Below are 19725 nucleotides of genomic sequence, written 5' to 3'. Positions count from 1 at the left end.
CGTTCATACTCGTCTGCGTCCTGGCTCTCGCCTCCTAAAAATGAGAGATTGTTCTATTCGTGCATCCTTTGCTTCTCTCTGGGTGAAACTAGATGAATTGCGCTTCGCCTATAACCTTGACGCCGCTTAACTCCCTCTCTGCTCTTTTTCCCGCAGAATAAAGAAAATGGCCGACACCGGCAGACTAGAGTGAAGCGTTTGGAGTGAGGCGAAAAGTCTGTAATTGGGGGCCCTGAGCGGGAAGTCTTCACTGCATGTCAAGGAGAATTATCGCTCGAGGTTATAAAATGTTTTTTTGTTTTATTTGGTGGGGTGGAGGGCTGATTCTTTTTGGACTCCATTGACTGACTGAATGAAAAGCAGCAATGGGGCGTCCGCTCTACCTTCATTACCGAGGCCAGTTTCAATTCATGCCTTAATGAAAAGAGCTTTTGCTTTCAGAAGCAGTGATCTAATTACTCTCATGTATTTCACAATAGTATTACCCTTGGAGGTGTGTCGCTATATTGTGCATGTGTGCGTTTAGGCTTTCAGGCCCACAGAGACCTGTAGCGTTAATGAGCAAGGTTAGACCCGATGTGTCATCCCAGCAGTGAAGCCATTTGCTCCTAAATGACATTTCCTTTGTGAGCATGAGCCATATTAGTTCCTAATGTGCAGAGTCACCTGAAGCCTCCACACGGTATTCATATCCTGAGAGGGGTATAGATGAAATTGTGGCACACTTTATTAAGTATGATATTACCACACACGTTAAACTGAATAAGGAGAAAGCCCTGTTCAGTTTGTCGGACAGAGGTATTCACTCTGTCTTCACCTTAACCACATCTTTCAGCCTCCGAGCCACAGATGGAGTCTCCGAGGGAGGAATCTCACTGACAGGAAATTATGAAAAAGAATTAATTTGACCTTTGCTCGCAGCAAGAAAAAGTGAGGGACACGAAGAAAGGAAGGGGACTGAGGGGAGGGCGGGTAGTTGGAGTCAAGGGAGGCTTAAGGAGGAAGTGCCTCCAGAGAGGGCAGCATCCTGAGAAGAGAGCTCGGATAATGAGAGCTCTCAGCTCCCAACACACTCCAGCGAAAGATCGGATTCACTGAACAGCCTAGAGGAAGGGCAGCAGTCACCCCGAGCCCCTCGAGTCTTCAAAGTGAACACATTCAAGAGAGACTTTAGGGTAAAGACCTTCAATCCACTCATGAATTTTCTTCACTAAACACCCCGGCTATACCAGAGTGAATATTATAAAAGTTTAACCATAACCAAGTTTTACCAGTCAGTACAATCAGAGAACATAAGACCAATGTCTCCTATCAAGGAAAATACTAATAATAATAATAAAGTTTGATTCAAAGTTTGACTTGAGTAAAAACTGTCTCTCTGAGGTTTTTGTTGTTGCCTCTAGTCACTCAAAATCATCACGTCAGCAATGCTGAACTAGTTAAAAACCATGGGAAATATACAGGAGGACATCCTGTTCTGCGAAGATCTCTGACTGAGGAGATTTCCTCTATGGAGCGAAGAATTCATTAAGGTGCCCCGGAGCAAAGGAACCAAGGTCCACTAAAGCACGACAGGAAAGCTTCCTTCATTCAAATTCACGGAGCTTTTTCACCCTTGTATGACGAGTATCAGGGACGTATAGAGGATTAAACATTTAAAGACTTGAAAATAAAATTGTAATTGAGAAGCTGTCACCAGCGATGAGACATAAAAATTAGTAACCAAGGAGAACCTGCGCTCGACTGAGTTGATTCAATCTCACTGTTTATGGAGGGACCAGGAAACACCAAACATTCCCTCCTCCACTAGAATTTTCTCCAAGTCCATGTGGTTCTTTCCTTGGAATAGAAAGTTTTGATACTTATGATGATGTGTTAATGATAAGACAAAATATTAAGTATTGACACCCTAGAGTGTAATTTAACAAGATACTCCACGTTCCGTCTTTAAACGCAGGAGACAGGCTGATCTTTTGATTTTCCCGCTACACGACAACACAGCCTGAAATTAAGACTTCATTCTCAAAACCTCAGATTAGTTCCTTTCAAGAGGCTCTAATACAACATCTGTATTCAGCGACAAGCTGGAAATATTTCCACGAGAAGAATCTCGTTAAACCACCCAAAATACGGAAGCAAATAAACTTCTCAACAACTTACAACGCAATTTATAATTCTGGACAATCAGCACAAATGAAAAGGAAAGTGATCCTGTGAAGAATCTCTGTCTAATTTCCCACAAAGTTGTCTTCATCTTCTTTGTTGAACCAGACTCTGCTGCAGCAAATGAAGCATCGGCAGCCAGCCTGTGTCCACATCCACAGATTAGCACCGTGCAGTCAGAAAACCACTTTCATCGAGCTCCGTCAGCTGTGTAATTCAAGTTTCTTTTAAGAGTGATGATTTCACAAGCCAGTAATAGCATATTTACTGGCAAAGGGCTGTTATTGAAAATTCTGAAATGGTTTTAAGCATGAAATTGAATACAGAAGTTTTTTTGGGGGTGGGGGGGGGCAGAAGAGGAGAAATGCGACGTCTTCCAATCTTTTGTATCACAGTTAATTCAAAGACTTTCGGGGCCGTTTCTAGAGGCTGTGGTTTTAAGTGCCATCATCTACAAATACATTAATTACAACATTCTCATTCGCTGTTTTCAATAGTCTCACAATCAGACTTTTTTAAGCTGTCGGGGGGGTTAATGGGAAGTCATTAAGCAGGAGAGATCTCGCTTGTCACCCTGCCCTCTATGTATTTTGTCTCAGGTGCAGAAAGATCTTCATCGTTTCTATGGATACACATATTAGAGCTAAATATAAACCGAGCAACGAGCACGTCGGTCTCAGCGAGAGACATTAACAAGAAAAACACTGAATTGATGAGACAGGAGTTGCTGTTCAAACTGAATCTCTATTAAGTTTAAATCACCTCACGAAACTTCAGAAAACTCAATTATACTGGTTTTCTTTCTATGTGCAGATCTTGCTTTCATATCTGAACAGATTTTAGATTTTTGTAAATAAGAGCATTTTATCTAAGAGAATGTGTGGTTGTGTAAATATAGATATATTTGTATATATATTGCAAATCTTAAAAAAGCCAAGATTCAAATCAGAAAATAGTTAGATGTCATTTTATATTATGATAAACTTACATACATATGGCCAGACAGTCTCTAATAAACGCCTGGTGCATCCTGCAAAGTGAAAGGACGCAGGCTCTTTTTATAGACCTAGGTTATAGAGAGAGAGGGACAAAGAGAGATAAAGAGACACCCACTATCTATAAAGAGAAACGTTGCAGAGGACAGAGCGAACAAGGTAGAGAGAGCAGAGGTGTTGTGATTACTGCGGCGTACCCGGGACAGAATTAGCTGGATGGACAGTGATTAACCTTTAAGGTTGCTTGGCCACGGGAGGAAAATAATTACACCACCCGCCTCCCCCCCATCCCTCTCTTCCACAGGGGCGTCAGAGGGCGGGGACTCGCTGTTTACAGTCAACAGAGATGGAACGAGACGGGAGTCAAAGGAGGCGGCCTGATGGAGAATACAGAGCAGTATTTGTCTTCCATCCGACGGAGGAGGGTTTCCTTTTCTCACCTCCTTCCCTCTCTCACACTCCTCACCCTCCCTCTCCCTCTGTCTCATCGCCACCTCCTCTTCTCCTCTTCTGTTCTCATCCTACCTTCTTGTCACCTACACCTCATCCCTCCACTCCCCCCACTCTTCTCACCATCCTCTTTTATTCATCATCTCATCCACGACACCTTTTCCCTTCGTTTCTCTCTCTCTCTCCGTCTCTCCTCTCTGGCTTGGCCTCCTACAGCTGTATCCGCCTATAGCTAACAGCTTGAGGAAGTGCGTCCAGGGCCTAGAAATACTCTGCCGTCTCTTCTGCGTGCAATATTTTCTCTCTCTGCCAAAAGCATGTCCAGAAGCATCAGCTAAGGAGACTTAAAATACTTCTGCTTCCTTCTCCTCCTTTTCTGTTTCTCACCATTCCACCACATGCTTTACTTCGAGAGATACTGTAGCTGGAAGATACAGGAAATTAAAAACAGATATGATAATGCATGAAACTATCAATATCAAATGACAATTTTTATATTTCTATAAAACCCCAACTTCTCTTATGGTAATTTTATTCCCTCCCGTATTAAATCTGATTTAATACATATGAACCATGTGCTTTCAATCCAAAAAAATTATAATAAAAAGAAGTTGTTTCTTCTCATCTATTCAACCTCTTTTATCCATTTGTACATTCCCTACATCAACCCTATTTCAGTCTTTTCTGTCCCTCTGTCCGTCCTCCCTGAGGACCCAGGCGGGCTCCAGTAATAGGCTGCGTCCTGCTGAGGCCAGTGGCCTGTCGCTGCTGATGGTGGTGGGCTGTCGTTTCCCATATCATCAATATGGAGAAAAAGAGAAGAGAAGAGAGGAGAGGAGAGGAGAGGAGAGGAGAGGAGAGGAGAGGATGTGGCAAAAACACAAGGAGGAAGAGGGATGGGAGGCTGAGAGTCGCCCTGAGCAAAGTGTCATCACTCAGCTAAACTTTCTCCCTTACACACTCCATTCTCCACTTGCTCGGGGACCAGCAGTGGGGATAAAAGCTTCTTTATTACACCCCACCTGTTTTCCAAGAATTTCAAGTGGGGACAAAAATTCCTAGAATTTGTATTTCGGCCCCTCCGGCAAAGCCGTGTTTGAGAGTCTGTGGGCAGACGGGTGGTGGTGGTGGTGGTGGAGGTGATGCAGAGAGCTGATGGTGGCGCTGATGGAGGAGGGCGGCTGCTAGGATCGCAGAGAAAGAGACGAGGGAAGCTGAGAATCACGGGGTGAGGATGGAAAATAACAGCGCTTGGATATTGTTATAAAACAAGATGATGCCTTGTGCGAAGTGAGAAGAGATATTATCATCGTATTGTTGTAGTTGTTATATCGGGTTTCTAATAAATTATAATTAAGATACAAATATCATATAATATTTCATCCCAAGCATTGTTGTAATGGACGAGAAAAGACGAGGGAGAAAAGACAGATGGATGGAAATATCCAAAATGGGTTTACCCAAAACATCCTTCTGTTGTGGAACAGCTTTTACTCGGACAGAGGATGTTAGAAAATGTGATGGTTCAAGAGAGTAAATAAGGTATGATAGCCTCTAGCTCTCCCCTTAATGCTAACAGTCAATGATTTTAATTTCTCAGAGTCCAACACTGCATAATATTTGCACGTATTGTTTTCTTGAGCAGTGGTTTGAGAAGTCGTAATATTAAGATCACTTTACACGGAACGATTTCCAAAAAGACAATTTTGTACATGACTCTTATTGTTGCATAATCGTTTATGATTCATCACTTCCTGCGGGCTTTAAAACATGCAGTGATTGCCATGGCTACAGATGGCGTGTGCATAAATTCTGCACAGTAAATGATTTGAATATTTATCAGAATGTGAGATGTCAGTCTCCTTGTGAATAATCTTTACCCAGGAGGGATGCAGATACAGCACGTGCTCGGAAAAAACCTGGAGTGTTGCGACGCTGGTGTGAGCAGATCATTTGCTCGGTGTGTGAAATGTGTCGGCTGTAAAGTCAGTGTCATTTATGCTGCAGCGAGTTTCTTGGCTGAAGAATCTACCTTGTGTGAGAAGTTGAAGTGTCCTGACTTCCTCCCGGACTCGCAGCTGCAGGACCTGCTGCAGGATGTGCTGCCTCTGGGCTTCCTGCATGATGCCCATTCTTTCCAGCTTTCTGTCCGTCAATCTCATCAGAGCCCGCCCTGTGGGGGGGAAAAAAAACACACAATGCAGAGATGCATTTTAAAACTAAAATGTCGCAGTGTGGCTGTAGCCGGAAGGTTAAGGGACAGAAGGAGACAGAAGGCAGTGTGTGGATTCTGTCTGCACTGCTGGAGACACTCTAAAAGATAAAGCATTCATGTCAGCGGAGGAGCAGATTGAGGAAACGCACACAAACAAAATGTGGTCACAAGATTACTGCTGCATAAATCATCAAGAGTGAAATTCTGCAGCTCTTCAAGGCTGCAACATTGTTTGTGACATAAAATCAAAGTTTTATGAGTCGCGTCACGTGATCACCGATGTGTCTGAAATTTCTATTTAGCTCAGCGGAACTGGACTGTTCTGAAACACAGCACGTTCCACATGAATATCATTGCTGCGGATCCCTTGAGCAAATTCCCTCACAGCTCTTTCCTTAATTACAAATCCTTGTAAAAAAATCCATAATTTAATCATTCAATCAGTTTCTATGAGGAGGATTTGGGCTGCTGATAAAACGCGAGTGGAGTGTGGTGTAATTATTAACGCTCGTTATGAGTGCCTTTGTATCGTGGGATGGTAAGCAGATAGGATGATTATTCAGAGTAATTACTCTGCATTAGGTTGGACCCCGACAGCTCCCTTTGCTCTTTTGCCCCGGTGGCGGAAACCGTCTCCGATTGGCTGACAGGCGGGATAAAGATCAGTCCAGTCTGTGTACGGTCAGATCACTGACAGAAGCAAATATGATCCTCATTGATTAGAGACAAGTTGAATTCCCAAGCATTAAACGGCTGAACTTGCTCCTCTTCAATGCAGATTTTTCACAACAACAACAGAGAGAAAGGGCAGACTTGATCATTTCACATCTCTTGACTTGTACGGACGATCTATTTCAGCTCGTTGAGACGTTCTGAGCCCCACATTACCACCGCAGCACAAAAGGTAGCAGTTGGAAAAGCTAAGTACCGTTAAGTTTTATATAACATCGTCTGTGTTCGAACACTTTTCTTCTGTCTTAAAGAAAGAAGCCGCGGCCAGATGGGGCTAAAACGCCAAACGTGGTTAAGAAGCAAAATGGCGCTCAGAGTACCCATTACTGTACATAAACACTGGGGAGCTAAGTGGAGTCATAAAAGCTCAGAAGTGAGGGGAGCATATTAAACGGGAAGATGGAGAGACAAAGATTAGCGAGGTGGAACGAGAAAGTGGACTAATGAATCAAAGGCGGGGCAGAGGGCGGATAGTTGGGCAGAAGAGGGAGACGTACAAATTGACAGAAGAAAAAAACGACATAAAATATGCCGTTATGAGTCTATAAATATTGAGCAACCATCGCCTGGCACCTCGCCGTGTAACCAAAGAAGGATCGGCATGGAAACAGAGGTTCACCGTGTCTCTGCTTCAGTGATGTCTGTCTTAAATAATGGGACATACAAGAGGAGCAACATGGCTCCATAACCAGGAGACAAACAGATCATCGCTCAGGTTTATGACACACTATGGCTTCAAATTATTTTTTATTTTATTTTAACTTTATTAAAAACCAGAATGTGCTAAAGTCTCCAGAGATGGAACCTATGACACCCGGTGGAGTCTGAGCTTGAAATCACAGTTAACAGCAACAACACTTATACATAAAATGAAAATTTGGTTAATGGGCCCAATGTATATAAATGGGGGAGTTTACTGGACTGATTCCAAAGGTTTTTGTCAGTACGATTGATTTACACATCCACATTTATAAAGATAAAGCCCAGGTTGAAGATGTGTTTTACTGCTGAGTAACGTAAAGTGTCATTTTCTATTTACACCTGTGTAACACATCATTACTACAGCGTATGTAAAACCTTGGTGTTCATGTCCTTTGTGACTTCTCGGGTTAAATTACTCTGAGACAAGATTCACATCATGGATTCCTGTTTTATTTGCTGATGTCACAACTCAACCTTCTGTTTGCATAATGCTGGAAGTACACAACACTACGAGCACAGGAGCTGCTGATGACTCAGCAGGTTCTCGGAATAACATGCAGATGCTGAATATTGCAAATGGAGAGATGTCTTAAATAAGTAAATATAATAAACAAAGGTACGTGGGCTTGTTGTTTAGTATACATGTTCGACTCCAGAACCCAGGGTCCATGAAACCTTCCAGTTACATTTCAGAATTGATCGTTGAAAGGCTTTAACATTGTTTGACTTACTAAAGTTTCTATTGAGATTGAAGTAAATCTGTCGTCTTCTAACAAACTTGTAAGCATGGAAACGTGGGCAGGTGGAGTTCTTGCGGATGCCTGGAATACGAGGAGCTCGGTGACTCTGAGCAAACTGCCAGTTCTCGGCGGTGGGTGCCAACGCTCTGCTCCTTCTGCTCGGCGACGCAGCATCAGCAGGGTAGAGCGGCTTCTGTAAGCAGTCCAAGCTTTCACTGTCTTTGCCCTGCAGTTCTGAGTGACTGGCATCAGCAGACCCACCGACAATCTCAGCTGGGAATATTTCAAACCACAATTAATCCAGTGAGCAGTGTAGCATGGCCTCGAGGAGAGGAGGAGGAGGAGGAGGAAGGGGAGGAAGGGGAGGAAGAGGAAATTGGTCAAGAGGAAATAAATGTGAGGGTGAGATGCTTGAACATCTGACACTGAGAAAAAAAAAAGTCAATGGGCAAAAGATGTAGCCAAAGAAGGGAGTGTGTGTAGTCAACAGTCCAGACAATGTCAGGCTGGTTTTGCCGCCTGATTAATTCTACACAGCTGCGTTGCTGTGATGGAGCGTGGCGTCATTTGGCAGATCAACGCAAAATGACAAAAAGAAGACGTGGCAGAAAATCCTTAACTCTTGACCCAAGACATATATATGACACTCTCCCACTGCGACGTGAAGTCCCACTGCTCGCTCAGCTGCAGGGAACTTAATGAGGGCATTGCAGTCGATCCCCTACAGGCCTGAGACGTGCCATGGCTCTCCAAATCTACAGTGAATGATTCAGGAAAAGGTGAAACCGTGAAAATATTGTCTGCATGTGTGTCGCTGCATATTCTTTTTTTAAACTGTGCTGAGTTTGTTTGCTGTGAACCGACTATGATCCAGCGAAGGGCCACATGGTCACTTACAGTATTCATATGTTTATTTTTGTATTTTATCAAACCTACACTACATACCTGTTTATATTCTGTACATTTACGCTCCTTCCCTCCTTCCCTCTCTCCCCTATCTCACCGCTCCTCCACTCTCACTTACCTATTCAGAGAGCTACCATGCTTATCAGCCCTCCTGGAATGAGGTAAATAATTTCTCCCCCTCTTTCTGTAAGATGGTTAGAGACGAGCTGCTCCTGCTTCCACTGTACTCGGAATCCTTCTCTGCTTCACACGTCTGAGATTCCTCCAGTTACCCGTAGCTTGTACCAAATGCAGTTTTACACACAAAACCAAATATGAGCACACGTGTTATACACACAAGCTTTACGTAAACACCATGATGTACGCACAAACACATCCGTCCCTGGGAAGTAGATTAATGAGCGGTGGGTGAGCAGCGGTGTTGAGCTGAGGCCGATTAATCTGCAGCAATAGCCTGGCACAGTCAACCACGGCTTTGATGAATGGGAGCTTAAACCGCAACTGTATGCACGCACACACACGCACGCACACACACACACACATATAGCATGCAGACCGTCTGACATCATGGTACACACACAGACACAGATCGTGCAGGAATTCGCTTCATTGTGCAGGTGGTGCTGGAATGCTATGCTACTTATGGCTGCGTGGGGCAGGAAGGAGTCGGAGAATTAACCCTCCTCTGACCTCCGACTTCGGCCCTGACGTGTTTTGGCAGCTATGCTGGGAAGCCGGCTGCACGGTGCATTAATGTATTTCTCCTCAGGTAAATTCTTGATACCAGTCACACATATTTCTCAGGCTTCCAGTGCGGCTGTGGGCCTGTATGCGTTGCCTCTGGGGATGAATGTCACCGAGCTGCGTTTGGCAAACTGAACCTGTATCACACTCTGTCAAACACGGGACAACAAGTGATGCGAGTGTTGACGGCTGGATTTAGTCAGTGTACTTCTCGCTGTCATGTGCAAGAGGATCCCCCCCCTCAAGAAGAAAAGCAGGATAACAGCCTTGGATGCAGTTTGCTGGCGATGACAAAACACAGGGCCGATCCTTCACTGGTCTTCACTGTGATGCGGCACAGCTTGAACTCCTTAAAGTAAATGGTGGCTGATTGTCCCAGTCACTGAGTTGCTTGTAGCCCTGCGGCTTAAAAGGCTACTGCCGCCGCCCGGCACCTGTGATGCAATGCTAATGCCATTCCTTACTGCGGGAGGAGGGCGGTTATGATCCCGGAGAAAGAACAGGGTTCAGTGTGAGTAATGAAGCTCGTCCGGGAGAGAAACGCACATACACACCCACACAGATAATAAGCCTCAACTCTCCACTCGTCGCCGCAGCAGCAGCCTCATGCTGATTTCACCACTGCTGATCTATTTCAGTGTGCCGATCATTATACCGCGCCTCTGTTGGTCAGCCACAGCCGACAACCTGTAGACGGCTCACTGACCGAGGTTTACTGTGGAGCTAACTAGCTGCTCTGAGGTTAACGACCATGGTTTATTATGGAAGGTCGACTGACTGCGACGTCAGAAAGTTAATATCTTGTCATGTGGAAGAAATCACTATGATTTAATACACACGGTTGATATGATTTAAATCTTTGGATAAGTCAAGTTGTGATTGAAACACCCAGCAATGAATCAAAGGTTTATCAGAGCCCATCTACTTCCTGTTAAACCCCCCAGTACAAAAGCTGAATGCAATTATAGGATGTACATAAAAATAGATCCAGGTCCTGAGAGGGAAGGTAAAGTAGAATTGCCTGTATTCTCTGGAATGATCAGCAGAGGGCGACTCCACTGGTCGTTTCTACAGAAGTCTATGAGAAACTCTTCTTGATTTAAAAACATTTAAACATATTTGTAAGTTTCAATCTCACACACCGATGGGTGACGTCACAGTTGGTTGCAGCTCTCTACCTCGCTAGCGCCCCCTACACAACCCAGAAGTTGTGATGGTGGAAGTTTATAGAACGCAGGATTTGTTGGTTGCTGTTTGTAAACGCACCGATAAATTGGCCCCTCTTCCTCCACTAAGTGAGGAGAGAGCAAGCCAGAAAGGAAATAAGAGAGGGAGAAGAGTCACAGATGTTAGAAAATGTTATTTTCTGGAAGCCCACAAACATCCCGAAGAGAAAGAAAAAAGAAAATCCCAGGCAGAGGGCCAGTCTCTGCAGATAAATACACTTCTAGTGGGCAAGTGATGATTAAGGGGGATTTACTTCTGCATTACTTTTGGATGAGATTGTTTTCTAGGAAAATCCTGCATAAAACTGCTATTCTCCTGTGTGGCTTGATTGATGGGATTTCCATTTTATTCTTAATACATTTCATTTCTCTTTATACTTTGTCTTTAAATGATGAACTGTTTTTATTTATATGTAAAACACTCTGCGTTTGAAAGACAATATACGAATAAAAGCTTCGCCTTTAAAATACCCACGCTAAGCATAGGTCTACATCTTGCAACCCCTGAGGCTTTGCCATGTTACATAGCTTAAGTCATATTTCACATACATGATATTGATTTCAAACATATTGCCTGTTGTCCCCATAATAAGTCATCAATCTCAGCCTTTGCTTAGGTTTGACGAACAATGCTGCTCGAGCTCTGAATGTCATTTGTAAAGATTAGAGTCGTGCAGAAGGAAACAGAAGCAGCTGCAAAGAAAAATAATATGCACACAAGACTATGGGCTTCACTGAGGGTCGGCCTGGTCAGAGCTTTTCCTTCTTAGTAGGTGCTGGTGATAAAGTCGTCAAAGACTGGTGAGACCTGTTCAACACTGTACGAGAGGATTGTCTTTAATAAATTAACCTGAATTAAAAAAAAGTCGATTTTTTTTTTTCCCAAGAGTTCAAGAATTTCCCAGTTTGGGTTCATTAAGTACATCCACCCTTTTGTCTCTTTTAATTTGCTTGGAAATTGTTTTAATTTTCTGCTTTCAGATTTTAAATTGATTTCTTTTAATTGTGACTCTATGTCCCTGCACAGCACCTTGAATCTACCTCAAATAAAACGGCCTTGTCTTGTTTGTTGGTTTGTCAGCAAAAAAAACTACCAAACAAATATTTACGAAAGTTAGAGGAAGGATGGGACGTGGGCCGAGAACGTGTCTCGTCCAAGCTGAATGGAGGAGCCGCGGATTGAGCCAGCGACCTTCTGGTTAGCGGACGACTCACTCTGCCTCCTGCAGCCGCCACGCTGTGACTTTGTTTACTTTACAAAGAGTCACAACTTTACGTCTTTGTGTAACAGCTCTACCCTCTCTGCCTTTCACACTCTGAAGATTAATTTCCAAACTCTCCACATGGAAAAAACAAGGACGTCATTTTTAAACAGCTAATTGGAAGAACAGTAGTTAATTTTATATTACACATTGCTATATAATCACCTTGCCAATGGCGTCATTAAGCACGATTCCCTCTGTCTGTGGATGAAATTGTCCCCCGAACAGCTCATCACCATCGAGCTGCTCAAATTTCTCTTTTGGAAATTAACACAAAACAATGGGCGCCAGCGGAGCCGTTTAGTGGCCCGAGAGTTGATTCGAGGCCATGTTAGTCCCTTTGTCTCGTTTATCCGACGCCTCTTCCTCTATTACACAGCAGCAATTTTATGACAGCAGTCTGGTGCCTGCAGAATTCATTGCCTCATCACTCAAGAACTGTTTAGGCCTGTTTCTCTTTGTCCTGGTCTGGTTTTGAAAATAACAGCCGTCACCTTTCGCCCTTTTCTGCGGCTCATCAAATATACATTTTGTTCCCAGCGTGAGACCGTCCAGTGGACGAGGAGATCACGTCCAGTCGCTGCACAGGCCGCCGTTATTTTAAAGTGGAGAGATGATGGATCCGGAGACGGAGGGAGTTGAACACAGACCTTTAGAAGAAGTGAATTGATAAAGTGGGAGCTTCTGGAGACTCTTCATTAAACTGCTAATATTACAGGCTATTAATTATTCAGGATAAGGCATTATGACACCATACATCAGTGGATATTATGAGGCCGGTTATTCATTCGTCTGAGTTTTCCTGAGAGAGAGAAAACAGTTGGTGGATGGAGAAACGTTTTCGGTCCCAGTTCCATCGTTACACATACATCTATTTTCACACAGCTACAATAACACTTGCCTATAGAGAATCATTTGATTTCAACGTTATTGTTATATTAAAACACCTTATTTCTGTCTTTTGAGCTCCTAAAGATGATCCGTATGTGAGGCTTTCACGAGACATCTGTTAATGTAGCTGCAGAACCTGGTTTACTCTGTGTTTCTGAATGCAGTCACGGGAAACAGGAAGCGCTGAATTCACACTGCTCTGCCGTCTGTTTATTTTAATCAAACCTATCTGCAAATGAGGCAGCCAGGGGCGAAGCCGAAGGGTGGCCAGAGGTGGCACAGGGCCCCCCCTCCGGATATATTGACTTGTTGTGAAGTCAATCAAATGACAGATGAAGATCCCTAAAGCGGCGCAGACTGCCACAAAGAAACACAACACAACTCCAGCTGGAGACAAAGAGATTCAAACTTCAACCCCCCTCACTTCTCTGCAGCCAAACTCTACAGCTGCATCTAATTCTGCCTTTGTGAGTTTTCAGAGACTCTGGATTTCAACACTGTGATGTAATGGTCTTATCTGACAGAAAGTATAACTTAATCACGACTCACCCTTTTCTTCATTTTACTACCTTCCTGCTTTTGACGACCTACATCATCGCACCTTTTTTTGCCGATAACATCTCAGGTGTCAGAAAGTGGGAGTTTAAAGCTGTTCTCTTACCAAAAAGAGCTTTGTCCTTGTAATTACGACAGATTAGGGACTAATATCTTATTATGCCTTAATATGCTTTAATGCATTTTTAATGACAACTGAGTGTTGAAGTGAAATTTGGTGCAGACTCTGTTGGGGTTGGGAGGTGAGGACTGAGAGGAGGACAGGGTTTCTTGGCAGCAGAGAGGATGAGAAACATTGATTTCTTTGGCCGAGGTTACAGGGGCCTTGCAGGGAGGCAGCTGCTGCATACTGAAGTCATTCAACGTTAAAATGTTGCGCTCTCCCTGATATGCAGTAAAACGCTTTTTCCCCTCGCCACTGTTTTATGTCAGAGGAGGGAGGACACAAATGCCTGTTTGAATTACGATCTGGAATAGAGACTATTTGCTACTTTATGAAGGGATGACTACGTTGCCAAGACAAGTGAGATTGAGCACCGCTGGCAGCTGAAAAGAGGGTTGAGGAGTCTGTTGTGGACAGAAAATACAGTCGAAGCCGTCAAAGTCTGGAACGTCCAATGCTAGGAAACAAAAGATCAGACACATATGTAGACGCGAAGGTACGGATGCATTTCTGATGTTCGAGGGTCACTGCTGGTGTATGATAAGCATGCTGCACAAATAAATATTCTTAGATGCACGTCTGCATGTATTCGTCCTGGTTTGTTTGTCTACACACTTGTTTTCCACAACAATAATCCATTCATCGTTTGTTTCCCCCCTTGTTTAGTCTAATAGGCCGCGGGAACAGAAAAAAAATCTGCATAATATTTAAGATTGATTGGGATGCAAATTGCCTTGTGAGCCAAATTGGTGTGGCTTGGCCTCTTTTAATTGGGTTCTGTTAATTAACGCTCGATGTGAAGACAAACTGAATTACTTGCAGTTTTTTTTGCGCATGTTATTATCTACTAATTGTGCCAGTAGGAAAGCATGTGCGAGCACAGTATGTGCATGCATATTTAGTTAACCCTTTCCTCTCCTGCAGGACGCTGTAAAAATCATTACGACTCAATAACAAACACAGGTCATTAAGTTAATACATCATTAGGAAGGCAAGTTTTAATGTTTTAATTACAGAAAGACTAATAAGAGAAAATATAATTTATTTACAGACTTTAAGTGAATGCATTAGGCTTGTCAGCAACACTGAGGGATTTAATCTTAAAGTTAGATTCATTTGAGTTAATTAGATGTAAATCTCTTGAGAAATTCTACCTCAGGAATGACTGGATGACTGCACCTGACATGATTTCTCTTTCATGAGATAACAAACTCTGCATGGATACAATAGGAGGAGACTCGTTAGCGGTGCGTGGCCTCTGTGAATACTTAGCTTGTATTTTAAAGATATAATATGTAACAACTTAATCATTGTTTTTTAAAAACAACTAAATCAACATTGTTAAAAACATTTTCCAAAACGTTTCTAACAATGTTCAAACCCAGAGAAATCCACAGTTTTATTCAACGTAACAGGAAGTTTCATTTTGGTCGCCTTTAATTGAATCGTATCCACATTACCTTTTTAGCCAATTAGTCACTTAGCTGTTTTTACCTTCCTCTGTTCTTTATCATTGCTCTCCCAGTAAAGTGCAAACACACAGGGAACCAAGCAATCCAAGGAGATTATGGAACAAGTCCTATGATCCCGCGCTGTTTAACGACATCATAAAATCTAAAATATGTTTAATCTAGATTATTCCCTCAAGCAATTTATTTTTAATATAAAAGCCAAAGAAACAAAAACTTGCACTGCAACTCAAATGAGAAGAAAAACTAAATAAAACTTTCCCGAAGTGCCTCTACTTGAAAACACATCCACAGTGGAGCAGAGGTTCACCAAACATGCAATGAACTGTGGATTATCTTCTGGACCCGATGCTGCAGATGAGTAATATGTCCGAGTTGAACTGCAGAGCAGCGAGATTCATATTTTCACACCATTAAACAGACGATGTTAAATCTCCAAACCCGCCGCGCAAACGTATAACAGTCGAAATGCATCAAAGGGTAAAACGGGAGCGCGAGTCATTACGCCACTCGTCATGACCGCCGAGAGATTTATCCCGCCAGCCAGTCAGTGAGTCGAGGAGGTCCTCGACAGCGACAAATAAACATATTAATACGATCAGTCGTGCACTGAGAGACTGAGTGCACGGCAATTAATGGTCGTCTGTTGCTATGCGGAAAGCAGTGTCGAGGTGACCTTGAGGAGCCTCGTTAGGGGAGTGATTGACGTGGCGACTGTTGCAAGTGGTAATGCCGACAGTGGGAGGGGATGGACAGACGGGAAGGCCGGGTGGCAGGACTGCAGGTGGCGGTGGGAGCAGAGTGCACCTGGGATGTTACGAATGAGATCAAGATGAGAATAAATGGTTGAGTTGGATGAAGGAGATGATCTATTTTTTTACTCCTGAAAAAATATGTCTGCGAAAGTTGTGAATTTTTCTAAACTCGTGTGAAAAGGAAATTACAGAACCTGATTAATACGTAGATACTGAACCTCAAGCTGCTTTCAGAATCAGACAGTCATCTTCCATGTCCACGGCTCCTTCTTTCTCATCCTGAGACATTTATATTTTTTTTATATAATTTTAGAGGTGTATCCTCACTCTGACATTTTATAGACATTTCTCTCTGGGGGGCTGACAGTCACTCCTAATCAGCAGCTACTGTAATGTCATTTTGTGTCAGGTTGCATCACTGCAGCTCCGGTTGTTTCGTAAATCCAAAAGTTCTACAGCACATGATGCTAATCCTCCTCGACACCCGGTGTACAGCTGCAGTTACGTGCCGGAGCCGAGACGTACCTGTGATGTCGTGTTGTTTGAAGGAGTCGCTGTAGATCTGGTGCTGATTGGGACAATGTTTCTTCAGCCATTTGCACACGTCCTGTTGGGTCCACAGGGCAACGGGCTTGGACAGCTTCACGTACCCTGGCTGTAAAACAGACAAACAACGCGATTTACAAAATGTTTTTTTAACTGACTGAGAAGCTGCCAGTTAACATGTCTTTTCCACTGATTGGCCATAGTGAAACCATGTGACACCTTTATGGGGCTTGGGCTTCCATCAGATTTGTTGTATATAATATTTACTTGCTGCTGTGCGACATTTACTCTCCAGGATCAATAAAGTTTTAATCTCAGTTGTGTGTTAATGATAATAACTCCAGGACAGTCAATAAAGAGACAATATGCTGCACTTGTACGGATCAATTGATCGGTCGTCATGTAGTTAAAGGTAAAATTTAAACCTTGATCCATTTTCTTATTTACAAGGCATGTTCTCAAAACTACTGATTGAAAGACAAAGACTTTTAAACGAAAGAAAAAAGTACAGAAGAAGAAAATGAGCCGGACCAGGCGGCTCAGAAGATGTGAACAATATGTTTGTTGCGATGGAAGAGTAGATTTGGCCCAGTTTTTTAAGTTTGTTTGGACGATGAGGGTTTAATCTGCAAAGAATCTTCCCGGCATTAAAGTGTCATGGGAAGCTTTAAATATAAATAAGTCTGATGTTGTTTACATTCTGTTTTTCTCACTAAATTACATTGTAAACATCCTTAAGGCCTGAGAAGTGCATCAGCGAGGTCTTCCTGTTGCAGCGTAATCCTGTAATTGGCAGATTTCTCAGAACCAACACCAACTGATGTTGTTTTGCAATCATTTAATTCCTAGATCAACAAAACATGAAAACCTGAAATGACGTCTTTGCAAAACTTTGACGACGATAGAAGATGCAAAAAGAGAAGAGAGAGAGAGAGTCCCTCAAAACTACAGATTTCAACCTCATGGTGGCACAAGATGAAGAGTCAGGGGACAACTAAAATAAACCCTGCCTCCTCCATGTTAGTTATAGGATATGCACCAAACAAAAAGTCCCACTGATGTTTGTGTTGGTTTTTACTTATTTGATGCTATAAACACAAGGTAAAACCTCATGATTGACAGGTGAGTGAGACTCGTGATTGGTCGAACTTTGACTGTGGCTCCAAATGCATATGCAGGATATCTTGGGCTTTATTTCTTTATACACAGTCAATGATAGACGCTTATACAATGATCCAAGAATTGCTCGGCCACCGGGGGTTAGAAAAATATGGTTCTGTTAGTATCTAACTGTACATACATAAAGTATATACACATAGTACATATACACATCTGTACTGCTCTGCTCTCTGGTTGCAAGATGCCGTTCCAGTTTAAACACTTGGACAGCAGGTCGCTGAGCAGCCGCCTGCCAAAGGGTCGCTCTTGAAAGTGCTGGTAACGCTTTTGATTTTGATTGAGGGGCGACTAAAATTACAAACACACACAGAGAGAGAGAGGTGATTAAAATTTCACATCCACACCCCCCCTCCACTTCAGCCTGCTCTCCCGCTGCAGTGTGGCGTGGCATAGCAATGGAAGCGCTGCTCTCCTCTTGCAGTATCAGGTACACGGCAGCGTTTCCTCTGCTCTGCCTCATTGCTCCTCACCCCATCACACAACTCTCGCCCATATTCAATCTTCCCCTGTCCCTGAAAGATCTATCACATTGTCTTTCTCCCTCCCTCCCCCCAACATATTGTAACTTTCATCTCACACTCTCTCTATACATCTCACCTGTTTCTTATTATAAAGGTACTACCTCACTCCCTCCTTCTCTGTGACTCCTTCCCACTCACTCTATATCCAGCATTCTAGTGAGAATGAGAAACTGTGGGAGACGTACATGCTTGTTTGGGCATATGGTCTAGAGTCCCCTGCAGGTAGGCGAAGTGACAGACAGCCAAAGCTAGCAGGCGAGGCGAGGCGAGGCCACCGGTCTTAATGTGATTGCTTGGCAGCCTGTGCAGATAGATGCTGAATCTGCAAGGAGCGGTGGGAGCGGTATCACAGGAAGAGACCACATTAACCATTAAACACAGCTCCACTCAATGCTAATTAACCCCGACTAGGAGCCCGAGGCGACAAAAGAGAGAGTGAGGGCCAGGGTAGGGAAAGAGTGCAGGAACAGAGGGAGGGAGAGGAGGGCGAGAGGAGTGTCTGCTGCAGAGAGGTGAGTGTGAATGATGGCGCGACTGACAGATGAGGTGGAGGAATCAAAAAATACAGCTCCAAGAGTGGAGGCAGCAGAGTTTGACACGAGAGACTCTCTAATTTTCCACAAACCACATTTGTGAGTCAATGGACGTCTGTGTTTTACATTCTGCGCTGAATTAGCCTGTAGCTGTGTTCCTGGTGCAATAGGTGATCTGGTGCCTTCCTGCCTGGCTGCGGAGCCAGAGAGGGTGGAGCGAAAACAGCAGAGGGGAGGAAACGGGAGAACAATCCTGCTCAAAGAGCTGCGTTCCAGATATACTCCGGGCCAATTAGAGATTTGAGTGACAGCGGCGGGGTGAGAGAAGAAGCCTCCTTTATTTCTAAGTGGAATACATCTGGGAGCAGGCTCACACACACACACACACACAAGGCCACATGTGCAGCCCAGGCACTCAAGCACCTACACTGCATGAATGCAATGTACACACACACACACACGGCCACACACAAACAAATCATTTTCCACATGAGCCAACATGTGTGCGGCGTTGTCCTTGGCTTTAATTGATATCTGAAAGCCCCGTACAGCTCGCCGTATTCTCAACGTTACCTTGGCAACCGAGCAAGGACAACCTCAAAAAATTAAAGACAAAGAATGAAGCCTTAGGGGGTGGGGAGGGGGCGCACGGACGACAGCAACACGCACCAGAGTCTGAAATAAACATCCAACACATTAACGACCACAGTGGAAAACTATTACATACATAATGAGGCATGTAATCGTTCTTATACTGATAAGCGCTTAAAGATCCAATATGAATGTACTCGGCTGAATTAATCAAGAGGCAATAACGCTGGTGCTGGAATACAAAAAAAAGAGGAGCTGGGAGTGAAAAGCACTGGAAAGCGTCAGAGAGACAAACACCATGTGTCAGAGTGTGTGAACTTGGCAGGCGGAGCTGTGTGCAGCAGCAGTCGTTTCTAAGGAGAAGTACAACACCACCACCACCCCCCC

General features: G+C 43.7%; 1 protein-coding gene across 4 annotated transcripts in view; it reads right to left on the bottom strand.

Annotated features, from left to right (window-relative positions):
• Positions 1-19725, bottom strand: part of samd12 (sterile alpha motif domain containing 12) — an 84536-nt gene that overhangs the window by 42746 nt on the left and 22065 nt on the right. For 2 of the 4 annotated variants that reach the window (XM_020103767.2, XM_020103764.2), the window contains exons 3-4: positions 16494-16623; positions 5641-5781 (exon numbers count right to left, since the gene is read on the bottom strand). In XM_020103767.2, coding sequence (XP_019959326.1) covers positions 5641-5781; positions 16494-16623 — 271 coding nt within the window. Of the gene's footprint in view, positions 1-4474; positions 4793-5640; positions 5782-16493; positions 16624-19725 lie in introns of those variants that run through there. The other 2 variants (XM_020103760.2, XM_020103762.2) reach the window with 2 other exon arrangements.

The sequence above is a fragment of the Paralichthys olivaceus genome, chromosome 20 (assembly GCF_024713975.1).
Source record: "Paralichthys olivaceus isolate ysfri-2021 chromosome 20, ASM2471397v2, whole genome shotgun sequence".
Classification (NCBI taxonomy): domain Eukaryota; kingdom Metazoa; phylum Chordata; class Actinopteri; order Pleuronectiformes; family Paralichthyidae; genus Paralichthys; species Paralichthys olivaceus.
This window is presented reverse-complemented; position numbering and strand designations above follow the sequence as displayed.